Source organism: Equus asinus, chromosome 10 (genome assembly GCF_041296235.1).
Source record: "Equus asinus isolate D_3611 breed Donkey chromosome 10, EquAss-T2T_v2, whole genome shotgun sequence".
NCBI classification, from domain to species: domain Eukaryota; kingdom Metazoa; phylum Chordata; class Mammalia; order Perissodactyla; family Equidae; genus Equus; species Equus asinus.
Genome location: NC_091799.1, coordinates 73695712 through 73711793, shown reverse-complemented (window position 1 = coordinate 73711793; position 16082 = coordinate 73695712). Strand labels below are relative to the sequence as shown.

The 16082-nt window shown below is 36.7% G+C and overlaps 1 protein-coding gene across 1 annotated transcript in view; it reads right to left on the bottom strand.

Moving 5' to 3' along the window:
• Window positions 1-2372: 2372 nt before the first annotated feature.
• The window catches only part of FGF10 (fibroblast growth factor 10), a 78189-nt gene continuing 64479 nt past the window's right edge, over window positions 2373-16082 (bottom strand). The window contains exons 3-4 of the mRNA XM_044779353.2: window positions 7720-7823; window positions 2373-5295 (exon numbers count right to left, since the gene is read on the bottom strand). Coding sequence (XP_044635288.1) covers window positions 5098-5295; window positions 7720-7823 — 302 coding nt within the window. The 3' untranslated portion in view covers window positions 2373-5097. The remainder of the gene's footprint in view (window positions 5296-7719; window positions 7824-16082) is intronic.

Below are 16082 nucleotides of genomic sequence, written 5' to 3'. Positions count from 1 at the left end.
ATGCTTCCTGTAACCATAAAAAGCATTCTTGTTTTGATTTATAATACCTCGTGAAACACTGATTTTAATTTACTTCTCCTTGAAGGACCTCTCTGAGAATATTTGCATTGTCAGCCGCTTAAAATGACCACAGAAATGATAACTAAATAATTTAGAAAACTGTAAGATGATTTAGGCATTTAAGATGTGTATAAGGTAATTAAAACCAAACTTTAGGAAGGTTGAGGCCTTACTGTAGTTGGTTAGTCTACAGCTGGGGTCACTGCCTACGTTGTAGGAAGGCATATGTTCAATTTACAGTTGTAATGAGGAACATGGGGTGTTTTGATTCTTCATTTGCTGTGCTCATCTCTAGAGGATGCAATTGCCTATATTAAAAAATGAACATAGGCTCTTTTGTGGAGGATAATAAAAATGTGTAAAATAATATATGCCACACGCATATATGGCTGGCATATGGCTTTCCTCTTTGAGTATGGAATTGTTGCTCTTTTCTGCTATCACGAAGGAGCCACGTGGAAAGGCGCATTGTTAGCCACTTAGGAATGAGACCAATTCCTTTGATCTCATTAGTTGGATCGTGATTATTCCATTTTAATTAATACATGGTGTATAAAAAGGTTTTTTCAGTAGCTTATTTACTTGCAAGGGCCTTTTGAGTTTTATTATTTTCTTATCAGCAAAAGAAAAGAGAAATGCATGTTATAAAGTTTTCTTTTGTCTCCTATTGAATGTATACAAGGCATAGTAAAAGATACAAAGCAAGTTTTTTCTCTTTGTTTCTTTCTTACAATTTTTAGAAAATGAATGGCATTTGAGTTTCAGATGTTTTCTACATGTTGATATATTTGAAAACACTAGTACATATTCTTGGGATAAACTTAAAGAAATACTTAGAATGTCATGTTGTGATATAGGGTGACACTTAGTGGGAGGACCACCTTTTCAGTGAAAATGTGCCTTCATCTCAATGATCATTCTATGAAGTTTGCAGAATTGCTGTGAACCTGTTAAAGATGCGTAAAAGAAGAAAGATCTTGAGACCTCTCTGATTTGAACAAATAGGTGAAACCTAATTAAAATTAGCGAAAAATGTGAGATTTTAAAAGGGAAAGATTGTTTTGTTTTAAAGCCAAGAGTAAGGCCCTGAATATAGCTGGGTTTAAGTTAGTAGTCTCATTTAACTAGTCGTAGTTAAGAACTGATTTGTTTTTGCATCTGCCCAGCCCTGCCCTTTCTTTGGTACACTGCTCCTGACTAGTTCCAATGGTGTGGACTGCCAAAATTAGCACCTTGTCACTCTGTGGTCATGTGATGGAAGCTTGGCCAATCACAATGCCCATATCTTTTGCCATACCAATTGCTCTAGAGGTTGGTATATTACCCAAACCTGGCCAATAAGTTACATCGAGGATGTTTCCATTTTCGGATTTTTAGGAAAAGAGATTTGGGGTTTGGAGTTGGAAAGAAGTAAATTAGAGGCAAGCAGTAGCCAAGTAAATAAGGCCAATCAGAGAAAAGAGGACATGAGTGCTTGCGAGGCAGCCAATCTTAGTTGCTTTGGGTCCCAGTTCTGGTGGAACGAAGAGTTTCCCGTTTCTTTCCGGTGTCCTTTGAAAATATCCCTCCTTTATTCTTACAGTTTAGTTCAGTTACAAAAGCCCTGTCTAGTGAAATAGATAACAAGAATTCTTAATCAACGTGGTATTTGTTTGCATGTAAATATGTTGCTTCGAATGCACTAGATATTTTCTCTTAAATATTTCACGGCTTCCTACAGATAACTTTATTTAAATAAAGTTTGGACTTCCCTGGTAAGGAAAAGGTAAATTTTATTTTTTGCTGAATAATCATAAACTCTGAAGTAACTACATTAAAATTATTAGAAATGTGCAGCATTAATGCTGATCTATTTAAATAGTGTCCATAACCTTGCTTTGGCCCTGGACCCAACTTGCTTTATTATATATTTTTTTCTCTCTCCTGTTCAAATCAAACTCGTTGGCCGTCTCTATCCCCTTGAAATCAGATTTTGCAGCCTCCTGGCTTTCTTTCAAAAGTCTTTCATTGTTTCACAAGCCATCCTTGTTTTCAATTCATCCTTCTTTATCCACTGTGTAAACTAGGTGGGCCTGAATACTTAGGAAAAATCGAAAGCATTTGGTTGTTATTAGAGTAAGGATAGCTGACTCACACATGTAAAACATTAAAGAAACCTTACAAATGTTTGAGTGAGGTTTTTTTCTGTTGTTGTTTAGGGCTCTGGGGCATTTAACCACATCCTGCCATACACACACTTGAGCTTCTCTCTTATATCAGGTATAGTTTTAGGTTAATAAAACAAACAAAAACAATATTTTTATTTTCTTTTTGCAGCATTTTTATTGATTTATTTAAATGTAACATACTATACACTGTTCAGCCTTTCGGGAGGTAGGAGGCAGGGATTCCCTATCTTTACGAGGAGTCTCCTTGGAACCAACACTCAGATGGACACCCAGTTGTGGCTGACACACCTTGACACCGTGGCCAGGGCCCACACTTCCCACACAGGCAGAGCTCCCCAAATTGTGTTGATTTTTTTTAACATACAACTTTCAGAGCTGGAACTGCTTTTCCTTCAGTAGCACAGTCCAGCTGCAAAGGCGACCAGAATTCTATCTCGATATCCAGCAAAGACGTCATTTTTAAATGCAGGAGAATCTCTTTACTCCCTACCACACTGTTTCTGTCTTTATCTCTGTTCTTGTGTGTGTTGGGGGGACGGTGGTTGGGGTGCAGGGTGAGGGAGATGTTTTCTATTTTTGGTTTCTGCAAGCTCTGATACATTTTGCTAGAAGCTGTTTTAGTGTTTTGAGTGCTACAATGATGACTGTTTACACATAGTCTCTTTGGTAATCTAAATGGCTATGTGAAACACGAATCCAGTTTGTGCCCTATTAGCTGTTACCGTGGTCATCTAATACTGTATTTGTTTCACCAAACATTTCATTTTGGTTGTGGGTGGTCCATGTTCATGTGTCAGGTGTAATTATTATTTTAAAATAAAAGAACAAAGATAATCTAGTTCTGATAGGAATGCATTGCATTATAGCACTCAGACTCAGTTACCAATTAAATTTTAACATACAAATTCCAACCACAAAAATGAAACATTTTTAGAATCTTATTCGTCAAAAAGCAAGTTGGAAGCCACGTACCATGAAACTAGCCATAAGCCGAAACACTCTGCCTCAAACACATTTCTTTTGAAATGTCATACCTTTGTTAAGGAATGAGAAAAATATGAACTTTTATGGGGTTACTTTATGGGAAAGTTTCTTAATAAAGCTAATTCTTAAATAACAGATTAACTGGAAGAGCTGGTTAAGCATTGACACAATTAAGTTATAAGAGAGGATCACAAAACACCAGCCTGTCTAGAGGTTAAACTTTAGTAAAAAGATGCGTTTAGTGAGTCTTTCCCTTGTACCAAAATACTGTCCAAACAATAAAAATAAACTGACCTTTTCAAAACAAGAAATATGAAGATAAAACTTCAGCATCAATATAATCTTATAGTTAATCACTTAAAGTATTTAGAACAAACAGTATTTTTCTACATTTTTTTTTTTTATCACTACAGACACTGCAAATAAGGCTTATGTACTTATTTAGTGGAATACAATGTGATGATGACTGGTACACTCTTATGTACTGTTTTCTATACCTGCTCTAACAAAATGAATTTCCATAGGGCTACATTATGGAACCTTCCAAAGCTCTTTAAATTTACAGAAAATAAGTTTTATTTGGTTTTGTAAAGACTAGATCATACAGCTTGAACAGGTTTCAGTATATGGTTACACATATACCAGAATATATTTGCTCAGTTTAAGCCCCTGGGAGAGTTGCACTTCATACCAAATTCCTTGATAGTTCCTTTGGGGGAGATGCACTATGTGAGACTTAGAAAGGGTTCTTATATATGCAGACAGCCTCTTAAACACTTACCACTGTGACATATGGCAAAAAATTGTTAGTTAATAATGAGGCTACGCTACTAAAATGTATTTAACAACTATTTTTCTTTCTTTTAATATATTCTTGGAGACCCATTGATGTATTGAAAGAGAAGAATTTGGCCTTCTGGTCTATTTCTTAGGAAAGGAGGCCTTAGGAGTGGTGTATGTTTTTAAATGATGGCAGACATCTCTCACTCAAGACATGCCACAGCACTGTCATATTTATTGTTGTCGATTCTTACAGAAGAAGTGCAAGTTAAGTCAAAGGCTAGCATGTGGGGCACTCGCACTGCTTTCCTAATCTCATCTCCCATTCATGAAGTGTTTGCCAAGTTTTAAAAACACTTTGTCATGAACATGCGTGTAGTGTGCTGAAGAAAAAGAAAAGGTAAATCAGAGGGTAGCTGCTGAGGATACTCTTTAAAACCCCAAAAGATATTTAACATCCTATTAAATAAATAACTTAGAAAGAAATAGAAAGGGATGAAGGCAGAATGCACAAGCATACCATAGTATTTGTTTTGTTAGAACAGTTTCACACTAACATGTTTACATTTTTTAATCCTATCCAATTCTTCCATGATGCCACGCCCAAAGCTCCTTTGGTTGTGCATGTGATATGACCCAAGTGCTTTCCAGTAAATGCTTGCGTGTCTTACTGCTCATTGAATCATTAGGCTTGAATGAGCAATGAAAGTCTTTGATATGAGTTCGTATGCCATAAATAACTTTCCCAAAAATCATTCAACAGATTGTTCTGTGTTCTTTAAGTTCTATCTCAGAGGCTGCAAAACAAAAACATAAACCAAAACTTAAACTTAACCAAAACCCAGCCACAATGTTGTTTGCTTAGGAATAACTTCCATCTCATTTGATCTGCCTACATCTCAATTATAAGGCATGACACAGAACTAATGAAAAGAACATCATATGTCAGCAGTGAGCACAAAAACCTTCAAAGACTTCCTTTCTTTCAAGCAAGCAGACATCTGCAACGTATCTGTGCCATTGAGCTACTGTCTTCATGAAGAATACCAACTATTCCTGGCACAAGAGCCTTTGGTTCTATCGCAGCCACCGACACTGCCTTCCTCTACGAGTGGACCACCATTGGAAGAAAATGAGCTGAGGTGTTTTTCCTTCGTGTTTTCTGTCCTCTCCTGGGAGCTCCTTTTCCATTCAATGCCACATACATTTGCCTCCCGTTGTGCTGCCAGTTAAAGGATGCATAGGTATTGTATCCGTTTTCCTCTATCCTTTCCTTCAGCTTACAGTCATTGTTAAATTCTTTCTGCAAGGGAAAAACAAAATCTTTTATTTCTGTGGTGATGATACTTTATTCCATTTGACACAAACCATCCAGAGACCTCCAGTTCAGGGGTTTTATTTGTTGTTGCCATTTATGCATAAGTTGTGTACCTAACACACACTTTCAATAACAGAAGAGTAAAAGTCATAACCACAAAACAGCTTCTACATTTGAAGCACATGATTCATTTTAGTTGATCATCATAACCACATATTGGGACCCTTTTAAAAAGCTGGTGTACTTTAAATATGACATGGTTTAAGTGCATAGAATGGTTATCGAAATGCAAACATTCCACTAACAGTATTTGTGATGAGTCAATGATAAAGAATAGTGTTATAATCCTTCTTTTCAGAGTAATGACCAGAGTCCCATGAAAAGAATAGAATTATAGGAAAAAGGTGGGCTTATCAAGTTTGCAAACTTTATCTACCTATAAATCCATAATAAATATACACACATTGATAAGAAAGCAGATCTTATAGCAGACGCATAATAGTTCTAGATAACCGAGAGGCCACGGGGGTGGGAGTGGGGGATGTCTTCCTCTGTTCCAAATACCAGATTTCTCAATTTTGTAAATTATTTATAATTTTCCATAACTTGGAATTTCAGTAAATTTTACTCTGAGTCTAGGAATGATTGAAAACAAGGACATGGAGAGCATAGTCTGTGATGGGCTGAGCTACTTGGAGAGGTAGGTAGTTTTATGCAGTGCACAACCCTGTGCCCTATATGGTTCTAAGTGCTGGGGAAATGGTGGGGGACAAGGCAGACACTGTTCTCTTGAAATTCACAATCTACTGAGAAAAGACAGTCAACAACAAACACATAATGAGAGAAATATCTGGTAAGTGCCATTGCACATAATTAAAATGGGGTGATGTGATAGAAAGCTCTTGGGTGTCTACTTTAGGTAAAGAGATAAAATGAAATGTCACAGACCTTGGAGCTCAAGAAGAAGCATAGGCATAGTACATGAGCTGTGCTGGGAAAGGGAAAAAAGTGGGGGAATGGGAGGAAAAGTATTAAGCAGTTTTATGACACTTCATTTGAGGGTTATCCATTTCTCCTTGATGTCACCTTTTTAAAGAAATATACTTTATCAATTAAAAATTATTTTAATCTTTTATTGCAATTAGAATTTTCATGTTTTTCTTCCGCAATCTAAATTCATTTTAGCTGGCTTTAAAGCATTGGTTTTGACTGTATGTGTGTATCAGCATCTCTTCAAAGATATATACCTGGTCCTTTTACCCAGTAATTCTGGATATAGTAGATTAAGGAGGGACCTGGGCATGTTCATTGAAAAGGAAAACAAAAATGCCTCAAAAGTGATATGCGAACCCCTACATGGAGCCACATTTTAAACAAGGTCCATTACTCTTCTAGGCTCATTAGTAGAGCAATGTAAATGGGAAAGCTTAACTAAAATTCCTCTAACTCCACCCTCACCTCAAAAGCATTTACCTTAGCCACAGGGACCAACCCAAAGAACGCCTGGCTCCCCAACTGTAACTGGACCTGATATAATTGAAATGCAAGGCTATCCCATATCCAGACCAATGACGGAATCAATTTTCAATGATTCTCAAATTGTGGTTACCAAACCAGTGGCATCAGGAACACCTGGGACCTTGTTAGAAATGCAAACTCTTAGCCCCTACCACAGACTTACTGAATCAGAAAATCTGAGAGTGTGTTTTGGCAAATCCTCCCAGTGATGCTGACACTCCAGTCTGAGAGCTGCTGACTCTAGGCAGGCACTGCAATCATCCTTATGCTAATCAACAAAATAACACATTTTAAAGTGATATCCCTTAATCCTTGCTATGGAACACAGGGATGTATGTACCCAAAGCACTGGCTTGATACCAGCTCCATAACTGAATTAATGACTATTGTCTGGGTAAATAAAATTCTGGAGTTTGAATGGCACACAGCAGGATGAATTTGTTGATATGTCTCTCCATTTCAGATTTTAATAGAATACATAAGATCCGAGCCCCTGTTTTAGCTTCAACTGTAACACACACACAGTGTATGGTTTTCTTCTCAATTCAAGATCTTTGTTTGCAATGATTCTTCTACAAGTTGTCTGCAGCGCCCGTGCCAATCTGACTAGATGCTTCCGTGAGAGTCTGGTCAGTTAGCTCAGAACATTAGCATTGACTGACAAATGCCAGCAACAGCCTGTGTGGCAGACTAAGGGGTGAACAACAGAGGAGATTATAGAGTTGGAAGAGCTGCCTTGCCAGCTCTTGAAACGCTGGTGACCAGCTCACTGTGGCTCTATTTACTGGCAAGAGAATGATAACAAAGCTATTCAATGTCTGCGGGAAACATTCCAAAACTGTGGTAATGATTTATTGCAGTAGATTTTGAAAATAAAAGCAGAATACTTACTGAGCCATAGAGTTTGCCCTTCTTGTTCATGGCTAAATAATAGTTGCTGTTAATGGCTTTGACGGCAACAACTCCTATTTCCACTGAAGTTATTTCCAGGATACCTAAAACATATAATTAAAAAATGCTAAACTTAAAAAGTCACATAAATTTAGTTGAAAGAAGGAAAAATCAGAGGAAACTATTAATTTTATTTTTTGATGGTTTTAAAAATCAAAAGATTAAAAAAAATTGGAACAAAACCCCTCAACCTCTTTCAATGTGACTAAAAACCCAGCAACTACATGCAAACAACTAGTAAGTCTTTAAAAGAATTCTCTGCATTTTACTCTGTGTATATAGGGGGAAATATTGTTTTAATTAAAATGCTTCTTTTGCTAACTCTGCATTTTCAACCCCATAAATATTGAAACAACTCTACTCGTGTTAGCCCAGATTTCACAAAAGCTTATCAGAGCACACATCTGTACTATGGTATTAAATTAAATCTACAGCATATGTCAATAATATGTCAGATTACCTCAATCTGTAAAAACAGTGGTAAACTATTTCTTCTTTGTAGGACACTTAGATAAACTAAATCTCTTGGCTACATTTAGCTGATAAATCCATTTTTGGCAAATGTGTCGACATTCTAAGATACAGACAGACTAATCCCAACATCCATGTTGTCTTTAAAATAGCAGAATCACTACTCTGGGTTGGGAGAAAATCCATCAGCATTGTTGAAGTGTTTTTTTTTTTCTTTTTCCTGGAAAGAATGAAGAACTGAGGGAATTAGTAACTGACAGACAAGACCCTTTCCCCTAAGACATAAGTTTTGATTGGTGCATCTAAAGATAATTTTCTCTGAAAAGTTTGTAGGTAATTATAAGGAAGGCATTTGATCTTCTACTCAGAAGTGCCAAACTACTTTAGGTTAAGAAGACCTCAGGTACCAAAACTCCTTCTTATTTTGTCACTCTTAGGAAAGCTTTCTCAGAGTAGAGAAGCAGCATTGTGATTAGCAAAGGCACCTGGATCCAGAGTGTTTGGGTTTGAATCCCAGATTTGCATTTATTGGTGAATGACGGCAGAAGTCACTAAACTGCCTCTGTCCCAATTTCATCTGTAAAATGGGCAACATAATAGTACCTCCCTTGTTATCTTATGAGGATTCAATCAGATATACATATAAAATAATTAGAACTTGCCTAGTGCTTAGTGTTTCCTTAATTATTAACAGAGGGAAGTTTTCCTTTAGGGGTTCTGGATTTTGGAACTTCTTCTTCAACAAGCTAGCTAAATTCTGAGCAGAATATACAAATTCCCACTGGCTTAGCCCATAAGATCTGAAAGTTGATCATACGTTATCATTTATCATGTATTACCTATCACAGGAAATACCAGAGTAACTTTGGTCAACAAATTGTATGTTTATACTCTTCCCATAGGAAAAGAGTGGCTTGTTCTCAAGATATGAACGCCTTCTCTCCTTCCTTTCCTTCACAGGTTGATGAGCCACGTGGAGATCAACAGAAATGTTTGAGTTCCCTCATTGTGAAGTTCACATAACTAAAGAGACTTGGGCCAGAGCTACGTGCCATGGACCATTCTGTGCATGTGTCCTGTAGGAAACCTCTGACCTAACACAGCACACCTCTCGCTAATAGAGTCAGACAGATGTCAATTGACAAGCTCAAACCCAGGAAAGTTTGTGAAGGGTGAAGGAGACACTACTTTTATTTTTAACATCCCTTTCCCTTATGCTGGTAGTTGCCTTCAAGGTACAAACGCATACATACACACATTTATTTGCATATGTTAAAAAGTGCTTTCTTGTAGTTTATTTCTTTAATTCTCACAACAGTCCTCTAAGGAGACATGACTAGTCTCAATTGCAGATGAACAAATGGAGGATACTGAGATTATGTAACTCACTCATAAGGTGATAAAGGGACATGGGTCAGTAATGATGGACCCAACTCCTAAGCCTCTGGCTTCCAGACTCTCTTGCTCTCGATCTCTGACTATTTTGCCTCTACATCATATCTCCTCCCTCCTTCCCATTCCCACAAGGCATCCTGTTGGAAAACCATCTGACAAAGTGACTCATCAAGATAATAGTCATTAACAGGCATGCCACAGAGGATGACGTCTGAGTCTCAGAGAAGGAAATCTAATGTACTTTATGTCACAAGCAGAAGATATAGAGCAAGGCAGGCAGTAGAAATCTGGGGCAAAATATTTAGGCTGCTATTTACTGTGCCTGCCTGAGAGGCAAGTAAATACTGCCAGTAAATTGCAAGGTGTTCTCTATGTATGCTTTTGTAACTGGAAATTATTAGAATGAAAAGGAATGAAGGATTATTTTAGCAAAGAATAAACCAAGGTTTTTGAAGGTGAATGAGAAGTAGTGGGATTAAGCTACAGTAACAGACTGAGCTGGCAAAAGGAAAAATGTTGTGATATAAATATTACCAAATCCTTGACCAATTGTTTCTGAGAGTGCCTACACATAGAAGACCATGTTTAGTTCAGAAACAACTGGGTTTCTTTCTGCTTTCCACAAAATAGAAACTCAATATTCAAAGAATCCATTAATCAATTAATGATTTTTCCCACCCTGTAACTAATTAAGGCTAGCTTGAAAAGGTTCTGTATGCTTTAAAATAGAAAGCAGGACGACCTAGATGATTTAAAGTTCTTTCAAATTCTGAAAATAATTTTTTGGATACAGCATATGGCAGTAAGTCATAATTTGATAATGTTGTGGGTAATGGACAATGACTGCCTTTATTATACACATCTGTGAATGTAAGAGTGACCTTCTGAGGGACTCGAGTCTAGAGGGCTTGTCTATTTTTCATGAAGAATCTCTCCAGTGTTCTCTGTTTTTTGGTGAAGATGATCAAGTTTGCCTATAAAAGTATTTTTGGAAAGGAGCACCAGAATTTTGTTTGACAATTGTTAGATTAATGACTTATAGTTCTTGTATATAGTATATAGTTATATATTTTATATATGTATATATATATACTTAAAGTAAATACTTTGATACAAAATTAAATGCCCATTGAAGTACAGACTACTAGGGGAAAGTAAGTGAAGAGCATATGACATCTCTTTGTTTTTCTTACAACTTATGTGGACCTACAATTATCTCAAAATTAAAAGTTGTAAAAAAGCACTGTTTTGTTCCTCAAAGAAACTAACACCTGAAATTATATCATCAATAAAAGGCAACATAAATTATATTTTCTATTCACATAATACAGATATTTTATAAATTTAAAGACATATTCTTACAGTGACATTTAATTATTTATATTAAATTGTAACCATATAATTCATCTCAAAATACGAATACCCTAGATGGTATTATAAATCTATTTAAGGGCTTTTGGGCAGTTTAATTCAAACATGTGGGAAGACCTATGAGGAGAAGGGCACTCTTAGGAAATGGGACTATAAAGTCAGGTTATAGCTCTCCTCTTGCAAAGCCTATGATCTACTGGGAATAAAAGATAATACACAGAGAATTACAGTAAAACATATTAAGTGATAGTAAATGCTAAAATGTAAGATGAGGGGGGCAAAGATAAAGGCAGGGTTGTTTTTTTTGGGGGGGGGGCAGGAAGATTATCCCTGAGCTAACATCTGTCCCAATCTTCCTCTATTTTGTATCTGGTATGCCACCACTACATGGCTTGATTAGTGGTGTATAGTTCCGCACCTGGGATCCAAACTCACAAACCCCGGTCCACTGAAGCAGAGCACCCAAACTTAACCACTGCGCCACCAGGTTAGCCCATGTAAAGGCAGTTTTTATTGGCTGGGGCTCCAAGGCAGACTTACTATTGGAAATGAGACCTGAACTGGGTTTTGAAGGTTGGGTAAAAAGCATCCAGGGTATAGGTAGGAAGACATGAGCGAAAACAGTAAGGTGAAACAGAATTTTGTTTTCAGAAAAATCAGAAGTTTGGTTTACCAACTGGAGTACAAGGAACAAGGCAAGAAGTTGTGAGAAGTGAGGCTGGGGAGTAAAGTCAGACTCAAGTTGTCAACCTTTTGTACAGACTCAGGATTTTGGCAAATAGGAAGTATTTTATCTAAAAATAGATAACTTTTTAAAGCACATATTAGAAAAAGCTAATATTTAGCAAATTCCTTTAAGTGAATAATAACAATCTTTAGTTTCTTTTGAGTTATATTTGAAATCCTAAATAAAGTTTGATAACATTACAAAAGTGATTGTGACAAAGATCAGCTTCTATTAATGAGCAAATTCTACCTAATGATGCATCACCACTCCAGTAAGGGGCAGGATGTTGCAAACTGATGCACTCCAAATGGAATTTCACGTAAATCATCTTTTCTTTTAACTTGCAGGACATGAGTTATGTTTTGACAAATCACTGAGTAGTTAATCTGAGGAGGTGACCATTCATAAGTAACTTTCCCAGTTTATGCTTCTCATCCTTCTCCAGAAGAGAAGCATCTGACCTATTTTTTCCCCAGCAATCAAGTTAGACCAAGACTACTTCTCTTTTTGGGCTATTGGCCTGGATGTTGACTTTCTCCTTAAGTGTTTTTTCATGGACACAAGGGGATAAAGCAAAAGGCAAATAAAACTTTAATAGAATGGATATAGACAGGGGAAAGCCAGACATAAAAAATAAAGCAAAATCCTATTATCTTCTTCTTGATAAGCAGAACATGAATATATAAAGGATTCCTAGAGAATATGTGAGTAAATTAATTTAGCTCACATGTATTAAGCACCAATGTGCAGGTTTGTATTAGCTGTCACGATGAGAGGATGCAAAGACAAACAAGACACAGTCTTTACCTTCAAGGAGTTTTAAAACTGGGTAGCATAAGGACACATATAGTTAAAGTAATTACAAAGAAAACATATTAAGTGTCATATGAGAGAGAAAGAAGTCATCCTGAAGATGGTTGGTGTTTGAGGTGAACTTTTAAAGCGGAGGATTTTAACAGGTGGGAATTTGGAAAGTTGAGAGGAATATTCTAGGGAGAGAAAAGTGAATGAGTAAAACAAGGCATGGAAGAGGGAAAAAAGCTCAGTGTGAACTTGAGCCACAGTTGGCTTTCTCCACCAATTGCACCTTGTGGGGGCCACTCACAGTAAAAAGAAGCGTTCTGCTTCATTGAGTAGCAGCAGTGCCTGCCTGCATGAGGAATGGACTTTTCAAAAGATTTGTTGTGAAACTTGAAAGCAGTGTAATAGCTGACAGAGCTTTATGAATTCAGAATCAGTCATGTCTGTTATTTTTCTTAAAGCATTTTAACTCAAAATAGATTATAATGCTATGTAGTTGGATAGTTTTAGGCAATGTGTGGAAACACATTATGATTAGTGTAATATAATACACAAATACTAGCCTCTCTAAAGTCAATCTCTTTCTCATGAATTGTTGTCACTATCCCAAATAGATCTATTACATCCTAATATAGAAAGACCTATGGAGCTCCTCAGGCTTGTTATCACATTTATACTGTATACATCAGAGATTACGTGGCCATACCCAAGACTGTGGGCCTAAATGGCTCCAAATGTGGTCTTCAGTTCAGAATCACTGTGGGTCTTATATCCTTAATTGTGTATCTTTCTCAAAGAACCATAGCAATCACGATGGTCTTCTTTTTTTTTTTTCAGAACAGTGCACATAGTTCATTATATGTGTTTGATACATATTTATTGAATGAATCAATAAATGGTCAGTCCAATGACTGGCTGAGTAAAGGAAAACTGGATATATTAAACACAGAAATGTTTTTCTTTTGACAATAGAGTCATATTTGTAAAAGCTGGAGATGAATTAATAGTTCTACAACAAAATAAAATGAAAGTGAAAGGAAAAGTAAATGTCAACATATTGTATGCTTCAAAGGAAAAGTTAGTGAATTACAAAATACAAATTTTTTTATTACTTAAAGGTAACATATTATAAATCTGAAACTACTTCAGATTTTCTAAATAATATATGCAAGGCTCTGCAACTATTCATTATGAAAACTGTGAGAAAAGGGATCTTGAACATGGATCAGAAAGGCTATCTAGGGTGTGAAGGCTGTAGTCAGGGCAACATTCTTGGTGAAGGAAAACACCATTCAGTTAGGTAAAATGAATTTAAAGACAGTAAGTACACACAAAAATCAAGAACTGATGCAGAGTGACTCTCATATGTCATACACTTTTATCTCTCATTCATATCTCAGTGAATCTTCACAAAATATATCAAGTAAGCATTATGTTCTATAAATGTTGAAACTATGCATTGGAAAAGTTAAGTAAATTGCTGAACATATACTCACTAGAATATGGTAGATTTGGTGTTTGGATCCAAAGCCCATTCTCTTTGCACTACATCAAGCTTTGTTGAATAAAGTTGAAAATGGCGAAATAACAAAGGCAATGATAAAGATAGTTTTCCCTGTTCTAAATACTTTTCTCCATATTTCAGCAAACAGTTGTTAGATTACAAAAGTATTTTATAGAGTCATACCATTTAGTCACACAAAGGGATTAACTTCCATGTAGATTAATTTCCTAGGTAACTAACTCTATAGCAGTCAGACTTTATTCATTTAAAACAATAATCTGATGCCTAAATCTTCAAGTTTGCTCATTTCCTTGATCATGTACGGAACTTACCAATCCAAATTTAGTGTTTTTCTTGATGACTCAGAGTCATCCACATTAGCTCTGATGACTTTCTCTGCTGTGAAAGTAGACAGCGCTCATATTTAAAACAAGTACATATTTAAAACAATCTGATACATTAATATGTAATCTTATTAGAATCGAGTTAAAAATATGAGCAAGGTTTGGCGATGTTCTTTTCTGAATACAGGACATGAGGTTTCGGGTAGAAACCCTGGCATCTCTTTTTGATAGTCTCTCACTTACATTCCAGAAAGTGGATATTTACACAAATGTGATGTTACAAACCTGGGGAGGAGGCTGGCCGGTGGCACAGCGGTTAAGTTAGCACGTTCCACTTCAGCGGCCCAGGGTTTGCTGGTTGGGATCCCGGGTGCGGACGTGGCACTGCTTGTCCAGCCATGCTGTGGCAGGCGTCCCACATATAAAGTAGAGGAAGATGGGCATGGATGTTAGCTCAGGCCCAGTCTTCCTCAGCAAAAAGGATTGGCAGCAGTTAGCTCAGGGCTAATCTTCCTCAAAAAACCACAAAAAATCTGGGGAAAACAAAAATATGTTGCTTTGTGTCTAGGACAAACATTTGTTTCATCATAGACATAAAAATAGTTAATATTTATGTTCATGATAAAACAAATGCAGTAATTTTTCCTATGTTGTAAAAACGATAATAGATAACTTGCAAATGATCTAATGGGGTAAAATTTTGCTTCATAAACAGTGGTGTTGAAAAAATTGTAGAGTAATTATTGTTTCCAATAGAGTTAGTTCATTTACACCCGTGAGTTTGTTGAAAATGTGATTCCGCTTATGCTTCTTGACAGTTAAATGCTGATTTACATCTAGGAAGTCCAAAAGATTCTAGGTCTATGTGACGACATCCAGAAAAAATACATAACAGTTTTCAGTACTTAAACAATTTCCATCATAAGAATTAGAAATAGTTCAAATATCAATGCTTTCGTCTCTCTCTAATGTGAAACAGGGCTAAAGTAAGTGAAGCCTCAACACATTATGTGAACTGTGGAACACCCACACAGTGCAAAGGACATTGCTGAACGTATGCTAAGAGACTGGACCAAACTTCAGCGTGGCTGCCACCTGCACTCGGCTGTGTCTCTAAAAGGGACCCCAGCCCAGGCCCTGTGCTGAGTCTTTACTTAAGAAAACGCAATGCTGCCAAACCACAAATCATAAACTGTTCCCACCTATCTTGCTAAACCATTTTCAGTAATTCTCTGCTTGCCCCTTCTCTCATTTTTCATTTCCACACAGCCTCTAGTCTCCTTTGTGCCCCCCTTTTTTCACTTCCCCATAATCTCTTTCTGTCCTCTATCTGTTCTCCCTTTAAAACCTCAGTCACTTTTGTCTTAGTTGGAGTCCAGCTCAGTTAACACTGAATCTCTCTCTCTTACTGAAGTAGTCTGAAAAAAATCTGTCTTGTCGCTTTTAACAAGCACCTGATGATACTGTTATTTTTTGGTTTGTTTGTTTGCTTGACAATCACATAAGACCAAAAAAATCTTATGGAGTTTATAGAGTAGAAAACTGTCACCAAATTCATGGGTAGTATGTGCCCAGCAAATTAATCCACATTTGGTGAATGCACAAAGGAAGAAGAGAATAGGTTTTTGAAGACTGGTAAAGGAAAGCACCTAGCTGAAGGATAACAGAACCATACTAGTATCTTCAGGGC